The 15,278-nt window shown below is 44.5% G+C and overlaps 1 protein-coding gene across 2 annotated transcripts in view; it reads right to left on the bottom strand.

Moving 5' to 3' along the window:
• The window catches only part of LOC146199593 (chitin synthase chs-2-like), a 49,767-nt gene extending 34,922 nt beyond the window's left edge, over positions 1-14,845 (bottom strand). Inside the window, exons 1-4 of one of the 2 annotated variants that reach the window (XM_084595110.1) lie at positions 14,591-14,845; positions 13,698-13,754; positions 743-996; positions 27-208 (exon numbers count right to left, since the gene is read on the bottom strand). In XM_084595110.1, coding sequence (XP_084451236.1) covers positions 27-208; positions 743-996; positions 13,698-13,750 — 489 coding nt within the window. In that variant the 5' untranslated portion in view covers positions 13,751-13,754; positions 14,591-14,845. Of the gene's footprint in view, positions 1-26; positions 209-742; positions 997-13,697; positions 13,755-14,590 lie in introns of those variants that run through there. The other variant, XM_084595111.1, reaches the window with a different exon arrangement.
• Between the last annotated feature and the right edge of the window lie 433 nt (positions 14,846-15,278).

Genomic DNA, 15,278 nt, shown 5'->3' with positions numbered 1-15,278 from the left:
CATCGGTAATCTGGTTGGATACTTACGGTAAGGAATGTCCTTGTTCGAGGTAGGCGTATTACAAGGAACATCGAGGTCCACACAGATCTGATAAACGTCAACACCTCCGGAACGAACATGGCGAACAGGATGACCCACATCCAAGCGATGCTTTCCGTCTTGTCAAACACAGTCACGTAGTCAATGTCCTCATTGTCCACGTCTAAAACTGAAACGATAAAGCGCGGTGTTCTTTAAGAAGCTTACTCGACAATAAGTTTCGTTCAAAAGTTTCTCAAGCAAACTATAACAGACACGTAATTGCTGCTTTCGAGGTTCCTTTCAGCCGTAGCTCGCACCTTTCTGGTGAAGTCACTCTCAACTTTGTATAATGCGCAAGTCTCAGCGATGCGGAAAATAGCGTCCTCTTTCGGTGCATGTTCAAAAAAACAGTTACGACTGACTACGCTGTTCCTTTTTCTTCCTTTTAATAATTACGCATTGTCATTTATGATAATTCGAATCAGTATCACCTTCAGTCTCATCCCAAGATTCCTGGTGACGTGTTTTCGAGCATGAAAATATGGACGTAATATATGTACTGTAGAAAAAAAAAAGAAAAATATCGCATATGCGCCTGAGATATTCCTGAGTGGCCTCATAATACCACACATAAAAGCATGTAAACATGCACTATCACGCGTAGTGTGAGTACAAACGCATGTTCGAAGCTTGGAGCGTTTAACGAGTCTTCAGTACTCACACAGTTTCTGCTTGCAGACCGGTAGGGTCCAGTTGTGACCCCCGTCAGTGTACGGCCTTCGAATCTGCGCTGTCATCACCAGGAGTGTGCTTTTGGACAGCACAGACCCGCAGAGCACAAGGGCGAAGGTGACCGCATAAGCGAGCACCTTGCAGCCCTTGAGAATGGTCTCCGTGGCGAGTGATGCTTCCGACTCGTCCGCGCCTTCCGGTGGCGACTCCTTGAACATGTGCATGGCGCTGGGGTGGCCGGAACTGCGTGAGCAAGCGGCAGACGCGCGGGAACTCGCACCTGTTTCCACATTGCTAGCGTTCTACCGCAAGAAACTGCAGCGCGGGGCAGTACTAGACGCTCCTGATGCGTCGATTAGGTTCGGACGGTGTTTTTCTTTTCTTTTTTTTTTTTTTTTAACATTCGCATCTTGACAGAAAGGCGGATTTCTGACTGTGTGGACCCGCTCACTACCCCTGTGTGCAACGCGAGTTTTATTGTGCAGGCGAATCCATGTCAAATATACGTATAAGGGTTGAGAGCGCTAGCCTCAGTTCACAATCCAAGCCAATGTTTCGAAAAAGGGGACTTCCTCCGTCAAAAACAAGCTTCCTTGTCGAAACGTTGGCTTGGCTTGCGAACTTCTTTCACACTGTGTAGCCACGTTGTTCCCCTCGTTCTACTATGTTATCGCATAAAGAAACGCTAAAGACATTACAACGCGAAAGCTCATTACTCTGTTTCGTGTGTGACAGGTGTTCGCGTATGAACATGCATTCAAATTAAATATCTGGGTGACAGACTGGACGTGTTATTTTAGCGGGTGCAGGTACCGTGCGGAAGTTGACGAGAACACCGGCGTATACTGCGTAAAGCCGGTAAGTGAAGCGTACACCATATAGAAAAGCGCCCCACGTTCTCACCCTAAGTACACCCACCATCAATCCACTTAATTTCACCTTTCACAGTGCTTTCATCAGCTGCAAGCCCACGAAACAGCGGGAAAAAAGCGACTGCAAAATCGAATTCCAAGAAGCAGCGGCCCCCTATACACGCACCACCTCCCGGATGCTTCTTCATCCCAACCTTCAAAAAAGGGATCTGCCAGCCCTACCACCATACCATCCACCTTACGACTCCACATCTAACCACCAAAAGCACCATCCACTTGCGCACCACGCTGACCACTCTCGAGACAAATCCTGTCGAGTGTGTGAGGTCTCGACTTTAAAAGCACCAGAGTTATCGAGGGTATATATTCAATTGCCACCGGAGTTTTCTCGCATCATGTTTCATGATCAGTTTTAACGCTGCGTTTAAGACCGCGTACTCCAAAAAATTAGGTGCCATTGTCGGCTTCGGCGCTGTCGGCGTCGTAAACGAAAAATCCCGAGAAATAATGCCTCTCACAGCTGGTTGTTGGTATAAGGTATGGCCGGTCTCTGATTGGCCGGCAGGTTGCGTGACGTCACAAGACCACATGACATGGCCGAGCTGCATACTCAGACAGCTCCTATTATAAGTGGATGTCGACACAGGGACCATGGTCCTGGAAGGTCTTTCACATACCTAGTAGCTGACCACGATATGATAATTAGTACTTGTGAGGTAACAGAGGCACAAATTAAGGAACTAACGATAAAGCAAGTAGCAAAGTGCATGAACAGGGCCGTCCACTCTTAGCGCGAACAAGCATGCTCTCTTTAGAGCGTCATTGCTTCCGATCCGACAGCGCATTGAGGCAAAGTCCCAACTATTCGAAGCCCCGTCTTCGGGTCTTTTTGCGCTTGAGCCGCTTTGCTTTGAAATGCGGCCGCCTCGGACGCAATGGCTCTTGGAAGGAAGCGTGCCTGTTCGCGCTAAGAGCGGACAACTCTGTATGGCGTGAACAAAGATCACCAACGGCAGCCGGATATTGGAGCCAGTAACACTGTCACGTAATACCCTTAAAGCACATTTTTAAAACATATTCTACGAAGACTTGCTCTGTGAGGAGGGGAGAATGTTAACGTCCTGTTATAAAATACTCAAGCCTTGCGAATGTATTTATAGTTCCGAAAAGTTGTCATAATCTTAATCTAGGTTTATGTAAGAAACATCAACGTTGAACACACTCATGTGGTTGTCGCTTAGTGGAAAAGTGGAGTCTTCGTATTTGAATTATTGTAACGATGATTACAGGTCCCCTTCGAACAGATTTTTTTTTTTTTTTTAGTCGAAATCGCAGTTGCCAAGCATGGAAATGAAAACTGTCATCCTGTTCACTTTTCTGATGCCGGAACAGACACAAAACACGTGGCGGTATTAAACTGCAGTGTGGCCATATGTCTGATCAGCTTTGGGAGCGTGCTGCCGGAAACAGCTGGCAGCCGCTGCATCGCTAGCTTGAGCGGTGGTGACGCCGTATGCAGGCTGGCACTGATGCGATTCTCATATTACTGATCAGTTACGTTAACCACGACCCCGACCCAAGGACTCCGCCGCGGGATTTTTAGCGAAGCTGAAGTAGAAGGAAAAAAAAAATGTTATATATTGGCGTTGCTATAACAGTGTTGGCTGAAAAAAAAAATATATCTCACGAATCGTGATAACAAGTGAGCTGGTTAACTGAATTATGAATGTTCACTTTTTAAATATTACATTAAGGTGTTTGAATGCACTAGAAATTTGACATTTGTAGCAGGGTTTGGTTTGGTTTTTGGGGTATAACGTCCTTAAGTGACTCACGCTATCACAGACGCCATAATGGATGTCTGCTGAAATTTCGACCACCTGGAGTTCTTTAACATGCACTGATATCGCACAGCACATAGGCGCCTAGCATTCTGCCTCCATCGAAAAGCGGCCGCCGAGGCCGTCAATAACACTGCCAACGGATCCTCGAAAATACCGTCTCATTGTCTTCCCATCAATGTCATCATTACTGAAAGGCATCCTGGATCGTGCAGTACCAATGCCATAATCGTGTCCAGCGGTAGTCAATCGTTATTTTCAATGGGCAAAAATGAATTCCGAATGCATCCACTGGTAGGTCTTTTTTTAATCGTTTGTCGTAGAATGTTCTAAAAGAAAAAGGCTTCCCAAAAGTCTAAGGAAACGTGTTCAATATAGTTTCCGGCTTGCGGCATTACTTGAAAAAGAAAGTTTCTGTTCCACATGGTAAAGCAATGCTTTTTACGCTTCATGCTTTTTAAGCCACTTCACCACAGCGGAGGAGGGCAGGCTGTAAATATTAGCAGAGTCCTTCAATACTCTTACTGAAGCACTCTGCCATTACACCTATCAGTGCGTAAAATTTCGAAAGCGGCGCTTCTTTCAGTGCTGTGACTCAATAGGTTTTGTCCACCACACATCTTTCTCGAAGAGAGCGCGCTGCGAAACGACGTCAATCATCCCTGGCGTATAACTAACCATGCATGTGATCCGCTCTATCCCGCCCGCGCTGCAATGTTCGCTGATGCTCGCTGCTCCAGGAGAGAGGACTAATTACGAGTGTTTCACGGAGTGACGTGCGGTGTTTACAATCGCTTCACGGCCCGACGAAGAAGTACGTTATTATATATATATATATATATATATATATATATATATATATATATATATATATATATATATATATATATATATATATATATATATATATATATATATATATATATATATATATATATATATATATATATATATATATATATATATATGTATGTATGTATGTATGTATATAAGCAGATAAATTAAGGGGAAATGAGGGTGGTCGTTATAATACATGAAGGAAAGAAGCCAACAGTCGGCGAGGCCAAGGACAGCATTGGGGACTGTACTTTGTCTTTTTTTTTATTTTTTTACTTCTATACTCATATAAATTAGTAATGTAATCTGTTTAGGGGAAAGATAATTAAACACAAAGTAGAAGGAAAAAACGTGCCGATGGTGGGAACCAGACCCACGACCTCTGAATATCGCGTCCGGCGCTCTTCCAACTGAGCTACATCGGCCGCTGTCCCTCCTGCTACTTTCTTGGGTATTAATGTTGTCTGTATACGAACATTGACAGTGTTCACCAGCGCCACCCACCCCATATATATATATATATATATATATATATATAGCCCAGGGTAAATCCATCATTGAGATTTAAGAAAAAAGTGGCATGACGTTTGCTAACGGCCGGCTGCAAACTTTTCTTTGCAGCCTTGCACAACAATAGGTAATCAGATAGCTGTTAGAATTTAGTTAGCCATCGTTTTCAAATGCGCTGCTTGAGGAGCACGAGAGGAACGGGACAGATGACAACATTACGACATTACATATATATATGAAAATTATAGAGATGAAATCATATCACAGGGCTATATTCATGCATGCATGTGATAATCTCCATGTTGTCCCTTACCTCGCATTTGCACTCCTAATCATCTATACCTCGGTTTCAGAGAGCGCGACCGGTGGTGAACTCGCATATTCTGCTTTGTCTGCCGCTTCAAATAGAAGTGAAAGCCTTTTTAACAGAACAGTATTTGTAGGCAAGGAAAAATAGATAACTGAAAAGGAAATCGTGGAAGCTTTCTTGATGTCAACACCAGGCAAAGGACAGGTCGCGCTGACTGAAACCGTGATAAGGACCATCAGGAGTACAAGTGTGAGGTAAGGGGCAATGTGGAAAGGATCACGCGCGTGCATGAAATAGTCATGTGATATTGTTAAGGCGAAAGCATCTCTAGGCTCATGGAGCGAAAATCTGCGCGCATTATCTGCGCGTCGCATCTGTGCGCTGTTGTGCCAACAAATGGCGGACGTGGGAGGAGGGAGATTAAGAATGAAAACGATTGATGGTGAATAATGCTAAGAATTAATAATGACTAAAATGACTTATAACCGCAACTGATTGGAAATGATAAAAAGGCTTAGCTATGACTAGCAATTGTTGCAGTGACTAGGCATGGCTCATCATGACTACGAAACGACCAATATGTCAAGCGACGACTTGAAATGACCGCAATTGATTGGAAATGAGTAAAATGACTAGGCATGACTCATCATGATTGCTAATGACTACGAATTGACCAATATGTCAAACGGCAACTTGTAATGATCGCAACTGATTGGATATGGGTAAAAAGCTTAGCTATGACTGGTAATGGCTACAATGGCTAGGCATGACTCATCATGACTAATAAATAACCAATATGTCAAACGATGAATTGAAATGACCGCGGAAACTAGTAAAGATGCTTAGCGATGAGTGATAACGACTACAATGGCTAGGCATGAGTCATCATGACTACTAAATAACCAATATATATATAACGATGACTTGAAACGACCGTAACTGACTGGAAACGAGTAAAAATGCTTAGCGATGAGTGAAAATGATTTCAGTGACTAGTTATGACCCATCATAAGAGGCAAACGATGAGAGGTGAATGATAAGAGAGGAACGGTAGACTTTCTCCGTTCTCCTCTTAAGATACATCTAAGAGACTCACTAATTGTTTTCATTTCTACATAAAATTTTCCATACATATGTAATAAGATATATCTGTAAGTGTGCGCTTGTGTCGTCTGTCCTTCTGTACTTTCAGGCTCCCCAAGAAGCGCATTTGAAAACAATGATTACCTAACTGCTTCCCCTGCTAGCAATTTTACTTAGTCAACCTAGTGTAGTTAGCATGATTCACATCTTTTCTGAGCTAACGGACACAGGTACTACGCAATATCACGACGCCTCAAAATGCCTATCTTTAATAATTCTGGCTCACATTCGGTGAAGCACCCGGTATATGTCGGGTGGCCTTTCCCACATAACGTTGTTGCTTACTCTATCCTAGTAAGTAGGTGTAAAAGAGGCACACATAAAGGATTTTGCGCCCAAGAGCAGCAGAGTGCATCCGTACGCGAATGTGGGTCGACTGTTCGGCGTCGGCTTTATGAGCGAAAAATAAGGGGCAAGACTCTGGCGGTTCACATAGCCGGGCAGCACTGATTGGTCGGCGGGTTATGTTACGTCACAGGAACACATGACACGTGATGTTGGCAGGAACTGCCAACTCGGACTGCTCGATTCTTGGAGATGGGAGGATGGACTGGAGATCGAACACACCGGGACAGTACACGGATACGCTACTCCCGTGTATGCCACGCAGGCACGTTCGTACAGTTTAGTTTTATATCTATATCGGATGGTCATTTAAATAATGCGGTAGTTTACTACTGCGTGTTGATGAGCATCTGTGAGATAACAGAGGCGCAAATTAAGGGATTAGTAATTGAGCAATTATCACAGCACATACGAAAGAGGCACAAGATGGGAGCCATTGAAGCTGTCACGTCATACCGTTAAATCTCACTCGTTCTCTACTTTTTATTGTTAATGGAAAATAAGAGGAACAAATAATACGCAGTGCGAAAACTTCATAGACAGCTTCAAATCCGATTCACTGTTTTGTTTGTTTTTGATGAGTGCGAATTATTTACTCATTTATATGTTTTCTATACTCCTAATTGCCGAAGAATTATAGATGGGTGTTAAATTACGCTGAGAGAGAGAGAGAAGCGACAATTCTAGCTAACAAACGGAAATAAAATATTAGTAAAAGATTTCAAAACAGCGAGCAAGCTAGACAAATAAAAATGTAAATAACTGGTCCGAACAGACAGACTTTGCGCGAGTTTTCTGCGCATGCGCGAAGTCCTAGCGGCGACTGATGGAAACACATTAGACGGCGTTTCTCGTCGCTGGCTCGCCGCTATGCACGGGGGCCGGCGGCACGGTGACCGTCACAGGCTTGCAAAGCGATGCCAACCACATCTGCCGCGTACGATTGCCATTCTCGAGGCGTGCTGGAATGCGAGACGCGGTTTTTCAGGTTTCCTTCGGCGGATCGCTACCTACAATGACGTTAAGCTTGAATTAGGGCTACCAAGCGTCAAGATGTGAATGGGCGACCTTGACAACCGACTGCGTATACTCTCGACTGTGCGAAAAACACTTATGTAGGCATCTAAAGGAAATGTGCATGATGAAAAGTACCTACTGGAATTTGCACCAAACATGTAACCCACCAGGGATAGCCGCAATGAGGATTTGTTCGGTGCGTGTTCGGTTTATGTGCGATGGGGCCTGATCGCGATGTATTTTGTCGTTTGTTTTCTTTATGTGCGAAGGGGCCGAGTAGCGAATATATTACAGACGAATATGTGCGTAATATTTAGCGTGTTTTATCGCGACTTCCGCCTGAATAACAAGAAAAAAATACGGCGTTTGTTGGGACTCACCGCCGTTCACGAGCCGAGTGGTTGAGCTTTTCATGAGGCTCGCGAACGGCGCGGTGCATCACAACAAATGGTGTATTTTATTTTTGTATTAGTCAGGCGGCAGTCACGATATAACATGCTAAATATTACGATCTAGCGCACGTAGCCGCCTGTGATATCCTCATTGCAGCTATCACTGGTGCGTTGTAGGGTTGGTGCAAACTCTAGTAGGTACTTTTCATCATGCACATTTCTTTATGATGGATACACACCTGTTGTATCTGTGGTTTTGCCACTCGGAGCATATGACGCGCACTTGACACTCTTGCACGACGCACAGTACTTTTTTTTACCTTACAGAAAGGTTGTGGATCCTTTCACAATAGAATGATCATTCTGTATGCACCGAGAACATTTTCACCACTGCGACCACATCCGTTCTGGGGGCAGAAACCAGCTACAGCGCTGAATCATACATTGCCAGATAAATTTCGCGCGTTTCCTGCAGGCTTCTGTTGTGCATTCCGGCCGGGACAATGTCCTGTTCAGGGGGTGTGGATAAGTGCCTGTCTGTCAAACTTCGTAAATGAAATCCTATAGCTGCACGCTTGTAGATGACGCGAGGAGGAAGCGACGCCCATTGCACCATGCCGGCGCCGCGGTGACCGACCGCATTGTGCTCGGTAACTCAAGACACCCCGCGCATATGCGCCGTTCGTAATTCACAGGAGACGATTCCTAGCTCTGCAGCATCAACAAACCCCTGGCTGCTTTGCCCTTTGAGATGCCTCTCTCTCTCTACCTCTGCGCTCTCCTTTCGATTTTTTTTTTTTACAATAAATTTAAGTCTGTCTTGAATCTGCACTCTGAGAGCGTCTCATTCTGTCCCGTCGAACAAAGCCCGCGCCAAGGCCCGCGCTACACGCTCTTCCAATACAAAAGCAATATATGCGTGCGTTATGAGGGGATTGTGAAACTACTGAAATATTCCCCCATACTGCGTGAACATGATACTGCAATCACTGTCTCTACTTTCCGCCCCGAAGGCAAAAAGAAAAGGGGGGGGGGGGGGAGCTTTCGCGTTCTACCTGCGTTGGCATGGCCATTTCGTATGGTGTGCTTTCGTGTCGTCTGTTGCACTGCCGTCCAATGTTTTTCTCATCGCTCCCGCATGATGGCGCCACATCCTCCCGCAAAAGGTGGATTGTGAAGACAACTAAAAATAAATCAATTGACAAAACAAAAAATGATGGCATTCATGGGGTAGAGAGAACAAAGTCGGTTTTTGATACAACGGAGAGGGAATGTGGCGGCCTTCCTCTGTCGCTCCAAGATAACCAATGGGAAGGGTAGATGTAGGAGGGGGTAATAAGGAAATTACGTGCGTGCGTGCGTGCGTGCTTGTGCGTGTGTGCGTGTGCGCGCGTGTGTGCGCGTGTGCGCGCGCGCGTGTGTGTGTGTGTGTGTGTGTGTGTGCGCGTGCGTGCGCGCGTGCGTGCGCGCGTGCGTGCGTGTTAGCCCGCATTTCAGAAGGTTTAATAACGTTACGGCCATGGAACCGGCCTCCATCAAAATTTTGAGGTAGGCCGTGGTTCTGGCCGGAAAGTTAACCGTTTAAACGCGGTTTTATTTTTACTTGTAGTTCAGGTATACATATTTTGTGGTAGAAACATCAGCAGGTAGCAGCGCAATAGTAGCAGCTCTTGCGCGCGCACTTCCTGCTCGCTTGCGCAGTTTATCTAGATTACGCCCTTGGCACGAAAACTTGACGAACCACAATTGTGCTTAGTATCGTTCCTAAATGGCACATTTAAGTGTAGACTAAGGGCCAGTATTTAATTTGTTAAAAGGAATAGTTTTGGGCCAAGTGTTAAAACGATAAAGTATACCATAATGTCAACTTGTCACCTTCATGGCAACAGCGCGGTCATCCCATTACCGCAAAAGGGTGGAAATTTGGCGAATTGGCAGGGATCTATTATGTCGCTGCACGACAACATGAACACAAAGAATAACAAAAAATGGAGCGAAGAATGTAAACTCAACAGTTATTATTATTAGGTCGCCAAATGGTTGGCAAAGAATACATATATCTAATTTTGGAATACAGCTGAGAACTCCAGAAATTTCAGTAAGCAGTGGGTCAGATTCCTAGCGCGTTAAAGGCAGCTCTTCTCGATGGGCATAGAGAATACAGAGCTGTATACATCGCAAAAAAGATACGCACAGAAGTATGAATTCATGACATCCATATATGGGTTGAACTTTAAACAGAAAACACTGGCTTTGTCACGTGATTCATGCCTTGAAAAAAAAAAAAAAAGCTAATTCATTTCCACGTACCCTCGCGTTGCTTATTCACTCCTGAACAGCACTGTTTTCGTGGGAAATCGTAAAAACATGCGGCCCTATAACAACAAAGAATGGCTTGAGCCGCGGAACACTGGTCGTTTGTGCAGCGTTTTTACAGTGGCAGCTGTCATAGCTAAACTTCACGTGGTACTGGTATTCGGTCGTCGAACGCATGAAGTGATGTCATGGCACCTCAGGCGGGTTATATTGTACAAGAGAGAAAAAAAAACGGAGAGGGGAGAGTGGCCGCGCAGATTTTGCTCCCTCCTCCCATCAGCGCTGGCTGCTGCGCTCTTGTTCCATAGGGAGAGGAAGCGATCGCAGAGTCAGCCCCCTCGTCCATATGTGCAGGTGTTCTGTGCGAGCGGATCTGGCTTACATGGGGGCGTTCAGCGGTGTTTCGCTGGGGTTGCAGCCTTGGTCGTTTTTGCTGCAATGTTTCTCTTGTTTCTCTTGCGAGGTTACTATTTCCAAATACTGCACGAAAATTCCGAAGGATATAGGACATAAATGTCACGTCTTCACCTATTGATATTACCGTTATTGCTTAGCAGAAAGTGCAACTAGTGCACAAATCAGTTTACGCAGGCGCATGTCTCCTGCACCGAATGGCGCTTGTTGAAGGCGATATCTGAGAGACATCATCTCCTTCCTGTTGCCAAAAAGGACGGGTCTCTTTATCTATACTTAGAATCACCGACAGAAGTGATGCTGAGAGATCCAGGTCCGAAAATTGAGAATGCCGTGCGATGGTCTTTGACTCATGAGTCAAGCAAGAACCAGCCTATATCTTCTGGGAAAGGTATTATTTTGATTACCCTGACTCTGAGCAGCCACCGAGGAAGCATAAACCGTGAAGAACTGCCCCTATGACCATGCAGAAAAGAAACGACCAGTAGTGCAGAACTGCTAACGTTGATGAGGAATTGCCGTCATCGAAAAAAAAAAAAAAACATTCTAAACCTGTTGCCGGATATGTGACAAAGCCTAACGTAACCACCTTGCGGTGGTTGGCATAATTAGCGTCACAAACTTGCGTTTTACGATGCTGGCGACCTCCATGAAATCCTCATTACAAAAACGGAGAACGGTATCCACTACCTTGCTCTCAGGGGAATGATCATGTTATATTTTGTGGTCGACACAGCTACTAGCTGTGTGCCTTCACTAAAGAATACCAGACCGAAGCAGATTCAACCACCTCACACAACCGTGCACACTTTGAAACGGCACTATGCAAAAATACAAAGAATCATGGGGGACAGTTTAAGCTCCGTCTTTAAGGGCACGGCGCGATAGCATAGACTAAGGGCCCGCATGTAAAGCCCGGCTCTATCCAAGCCGTATGAACACGCCTGCGTGGCCAAGGGGTAAAGTGAATGCAAGGGTCCTGGCAGATTGGTCCTGACGTATCACTCTCCCATATGAAAGGAGAGGCCCGAGTTGGCAGCTCCTGCCAAATATAACGTCAGGCAACCCTACGCACTGTTAGAGCTCAGTCATGTCAGCTGCCAGATACCACCTGCCAGTATACCATGCTCGTAATGTTTCGCTCACAACGCCAATGGCGGATTTTTCGGAGACCGAGACCTTTAATGAGGTCCCTGCTCGCTGGCAGAAGCGCGGTGTCGACATCATCGTAGTCAGTGTTGAGGACCCTCGGAGAAACCAGTTCGACTGGGCTGTGAAGGTGAGTAGCCGTCAACTCTTTCCTGTCACTACAAGCGCATCACAGTACAGTGCCACACTATGGATTGGCCATGCATATTGCTCAATATGGCAGCGCCCTTGACGTATTTGGGAAAATGTTTATAAGTCGCCCAGCAGCAGCTGCTAATGGGTCAATGGTCGAGTATAATCTCGCTGCAAATATCTGAGTCCAACGTAGAAGCTGCGTCAAGCAGTGCCCTATAGAGAAATTTGCAGGCGTTTATACTACAATTCTGACTGCTCTGTCTGAAAGCTGCCAAGTCAAGAGCCAGCCCACGACAATAATAAGCTGTAATGTTCCACTGAAGTTGAGACAGCACTAACAAGGTTTGAGCAAAATAAGAACCATCAAATACGTAATTGGTCTGGTACTGTGCAAGCTACATGGCTGTCACAACGAGTGAAGATGTGAAAATGCGAATTTGCGCTGGTTCTCAAGATCCGAACAGTGTTTTGGAACTAGAATGACACTCGTTCGCTTCGAAGGATGGTACCTTGTATTTTATTGCGCAAAACATTGCTCGGCTCACCTTTGATCGCTATCGCACAGATCTGCCCCTCCTATTGACGTACGGCACAAGCGAAAAAGTGTTTTTTTTTTTCTTCAGTATTACCTATACGCGTATTCTTTTATCTTACAATTCGCTGAATTCTAACTCTTGATACCACTTCTTATACCTCAGACTACTGCCTATCCCCATATATCTGTTTGTATGGGTGGGGATACATAGGACGCAGAGCGATCCTGTTTGCCCGCGAGGCAGAGGGTAGTTTCGAGCTGAGATTTGAAACGAAGAGTTGGTGAAGACGGCTCAACCTGAGAGCTGATCCAGAACATCAGAAATATGAAGTATAGCGCTGTCATTTAAAAAAGGAAATGAAGAAAAATAAAAATTATTTTGTTTATGTGGGAATTATAATATTGTCGGTCGTTACATCTGCGATCAGTCCTGCAAGACATAAAACGCTCTATTCGGCAAGTCAATATGCGTGACGTTTGAATTCTGAACGCGCAGGGGAATATATATATATATATATATATATATATATATATATATATATATATATATATATATATATATATATATATATATATATATATATATATATATATATATATATATATATATATATATATATATATATATATATATATATATATATATATATATATATATATATATATATATATATATATATATATATATATATATATATATATATATATATATATATATATATATATATACACATAAAACTGCAAGCGACACCTGAACCATACTCGACAACAATTATTTGCTTAATTCGTTCGCCTCTTTGCCATCGATGAGCTGAGCTTTTGTACAAAGAACTCGTGACTAACCAGTTATCGAGATTTACGTCATTTGTAGTGGCCAACATTGGGGCGGCAAAATTTTAAGATTTGAGAATAATTCTTGAGAAATGGGGCTGCTAATGTTAACATGAAGGACAATGCACATAACAGCGTTTGACAATCCCAGGGTGTTATATTCTGGGAAGCCTTGTTGAGGTCTAGAATAAAGAAGCTCAACTTTTCATAATGGAATAGGTCGGAGACAACGCGAACTTTTTTTTTTTTTTTTTTTGCACTGTCCATGAACGAGAAACATGTAAAAACAAGACTTACCTTTCATTGGGCTGCTGTTCTTGTTGCGTGCGTCGATGAACAACGTTTGTCATGGCTCTGCGAACAAAGCAAAAAAAAAAAAAAAAAAAAGATGAATAAACTGAAAAAAACATGGCGTAACGAGTACCTGCAATGATGATGCAATAATAGATAGGTGAGAGTTCACATCGAACGGTAGTCGAGGGCAGGGCAGGCAGTAAGCGTAGTTCTTAACCCGTCAAACTAAAGCTGGGACTAAGTATGCAGACACCGAAAATAATGAAAAATTTCACGCTTATATGTGTCTCCGACTCACGCGAAAAAAGACCCGTTAACGTCGAGCTCTTAGGGCAGCGGGTGTAGATATTCAAAGTATTACACTGGCGCGTTTATGCGCGAAGCAGAAAGGATGAAATTAGTCCGATGTGGATTTGTTACAAGGGAATACTAATTAATTAGCCCCCACCCAAGCGCAGCCATACGGCCCACAAGAGAATATCTGCACACCTTTCATAGAAACTTTGGAGTTGACGAAAAATTTCTCCCGGTCCGGGAACCTAACACGAGACTACCACCTATTCGGGGCAGTCGATCAAACAACAAAGCCAACCTAGACGGCATATGCAGATGTTAGAGGAAGACCAAATTAATCAACTCGATCAATATTATTAGCTCTAATGTGGGAGAGGTTTGGGTAGCTGTTAATATATTAATTACTTCCTGACTAAAAGAAAGAAATTCTTCAATGATCTGCCGCTAAGGCTTGAGAAGCGGTTGGTCCCCGAAGCGTGCTCAGAGTTATGTCTATAACGCCGCGACTTTACAAGCAAAAACACGGGGGAAACGAGAAACATAACATAACGGAAGAGCGTGTGCAAGTGTTAGCGATGCCCAAACGCTGCCAGGACACTCACTTATAGCTCGTCTTGCATCTGCACAGGGCCCGGAATGTGCTGAAATCCAAGCCAGTAGCTGCGGCCGTTCACGCGAAACGACACGTTGTTTCAAAAGCACCTAATAGGCTCGTGTTGTCAGATCTTAGTCCGCGAGGATGTATGCCAAGCTTGAGCAACAGTGCAGTGACCACGGGAACTGTGGCATAACTGCTTATCGGAGCTACTTTGACGACGCGTGTACGCTTGTGGGAACGCCCCTTTTTCGACACACAGATTCAAAGGGACCAACCACTCTTTCTTGGCGGCAGGCTACATGTCTGCGAGAGCGAATTAGCTTCCATCGTCTTCGTGATCATTCCACATTTCCTCACAATTCTGCGGTCGTGAGCAAGCCTGTTTATAGAGTTGTGGGAGACAACGTAAAATGTGCAAGGTTTGTAGGACGAGTTGCGGTTTTCACAGGTAATCTTCGCGTTCAAGCGCTTCCGCATCGATGTGCGAATGATAAAAGCGCAGCGATTTGTACTCACAACAAGGATGTAGCGATAAGGTTTCCCGTTATTTGTACCGCAGCACGCCGCTTAAGTGCTTGAGATAAACAAGCCTGCTTAGAGATGGCAAGAAGCATGTGAATAACTACTCGTGTACCTCCACGCTGTATGCGTTTATAGTTAGTTCCCTAGCAGGGCCTCGACACCATACGAAA

This window comes from Amblyomma maculatum, chromosome 2 (assembly GCF_055883805.1).
Source record: "Amblyomma maculatum isolate TAMU_Amacu chromosome 2, ASM5588380v1, whole genome shotgun sequence".
Classification (NCBI taxonomy): domain Eukaryota; kingdom Metazoa; phylum Arthropoda; class Arachnida; order Ixodida; family Ixodidae; genus Amblyomma; species Amblyomma maculatum.
This window is presented reverse-complemented; position numbering and strand designations above follow the sequence as displayed.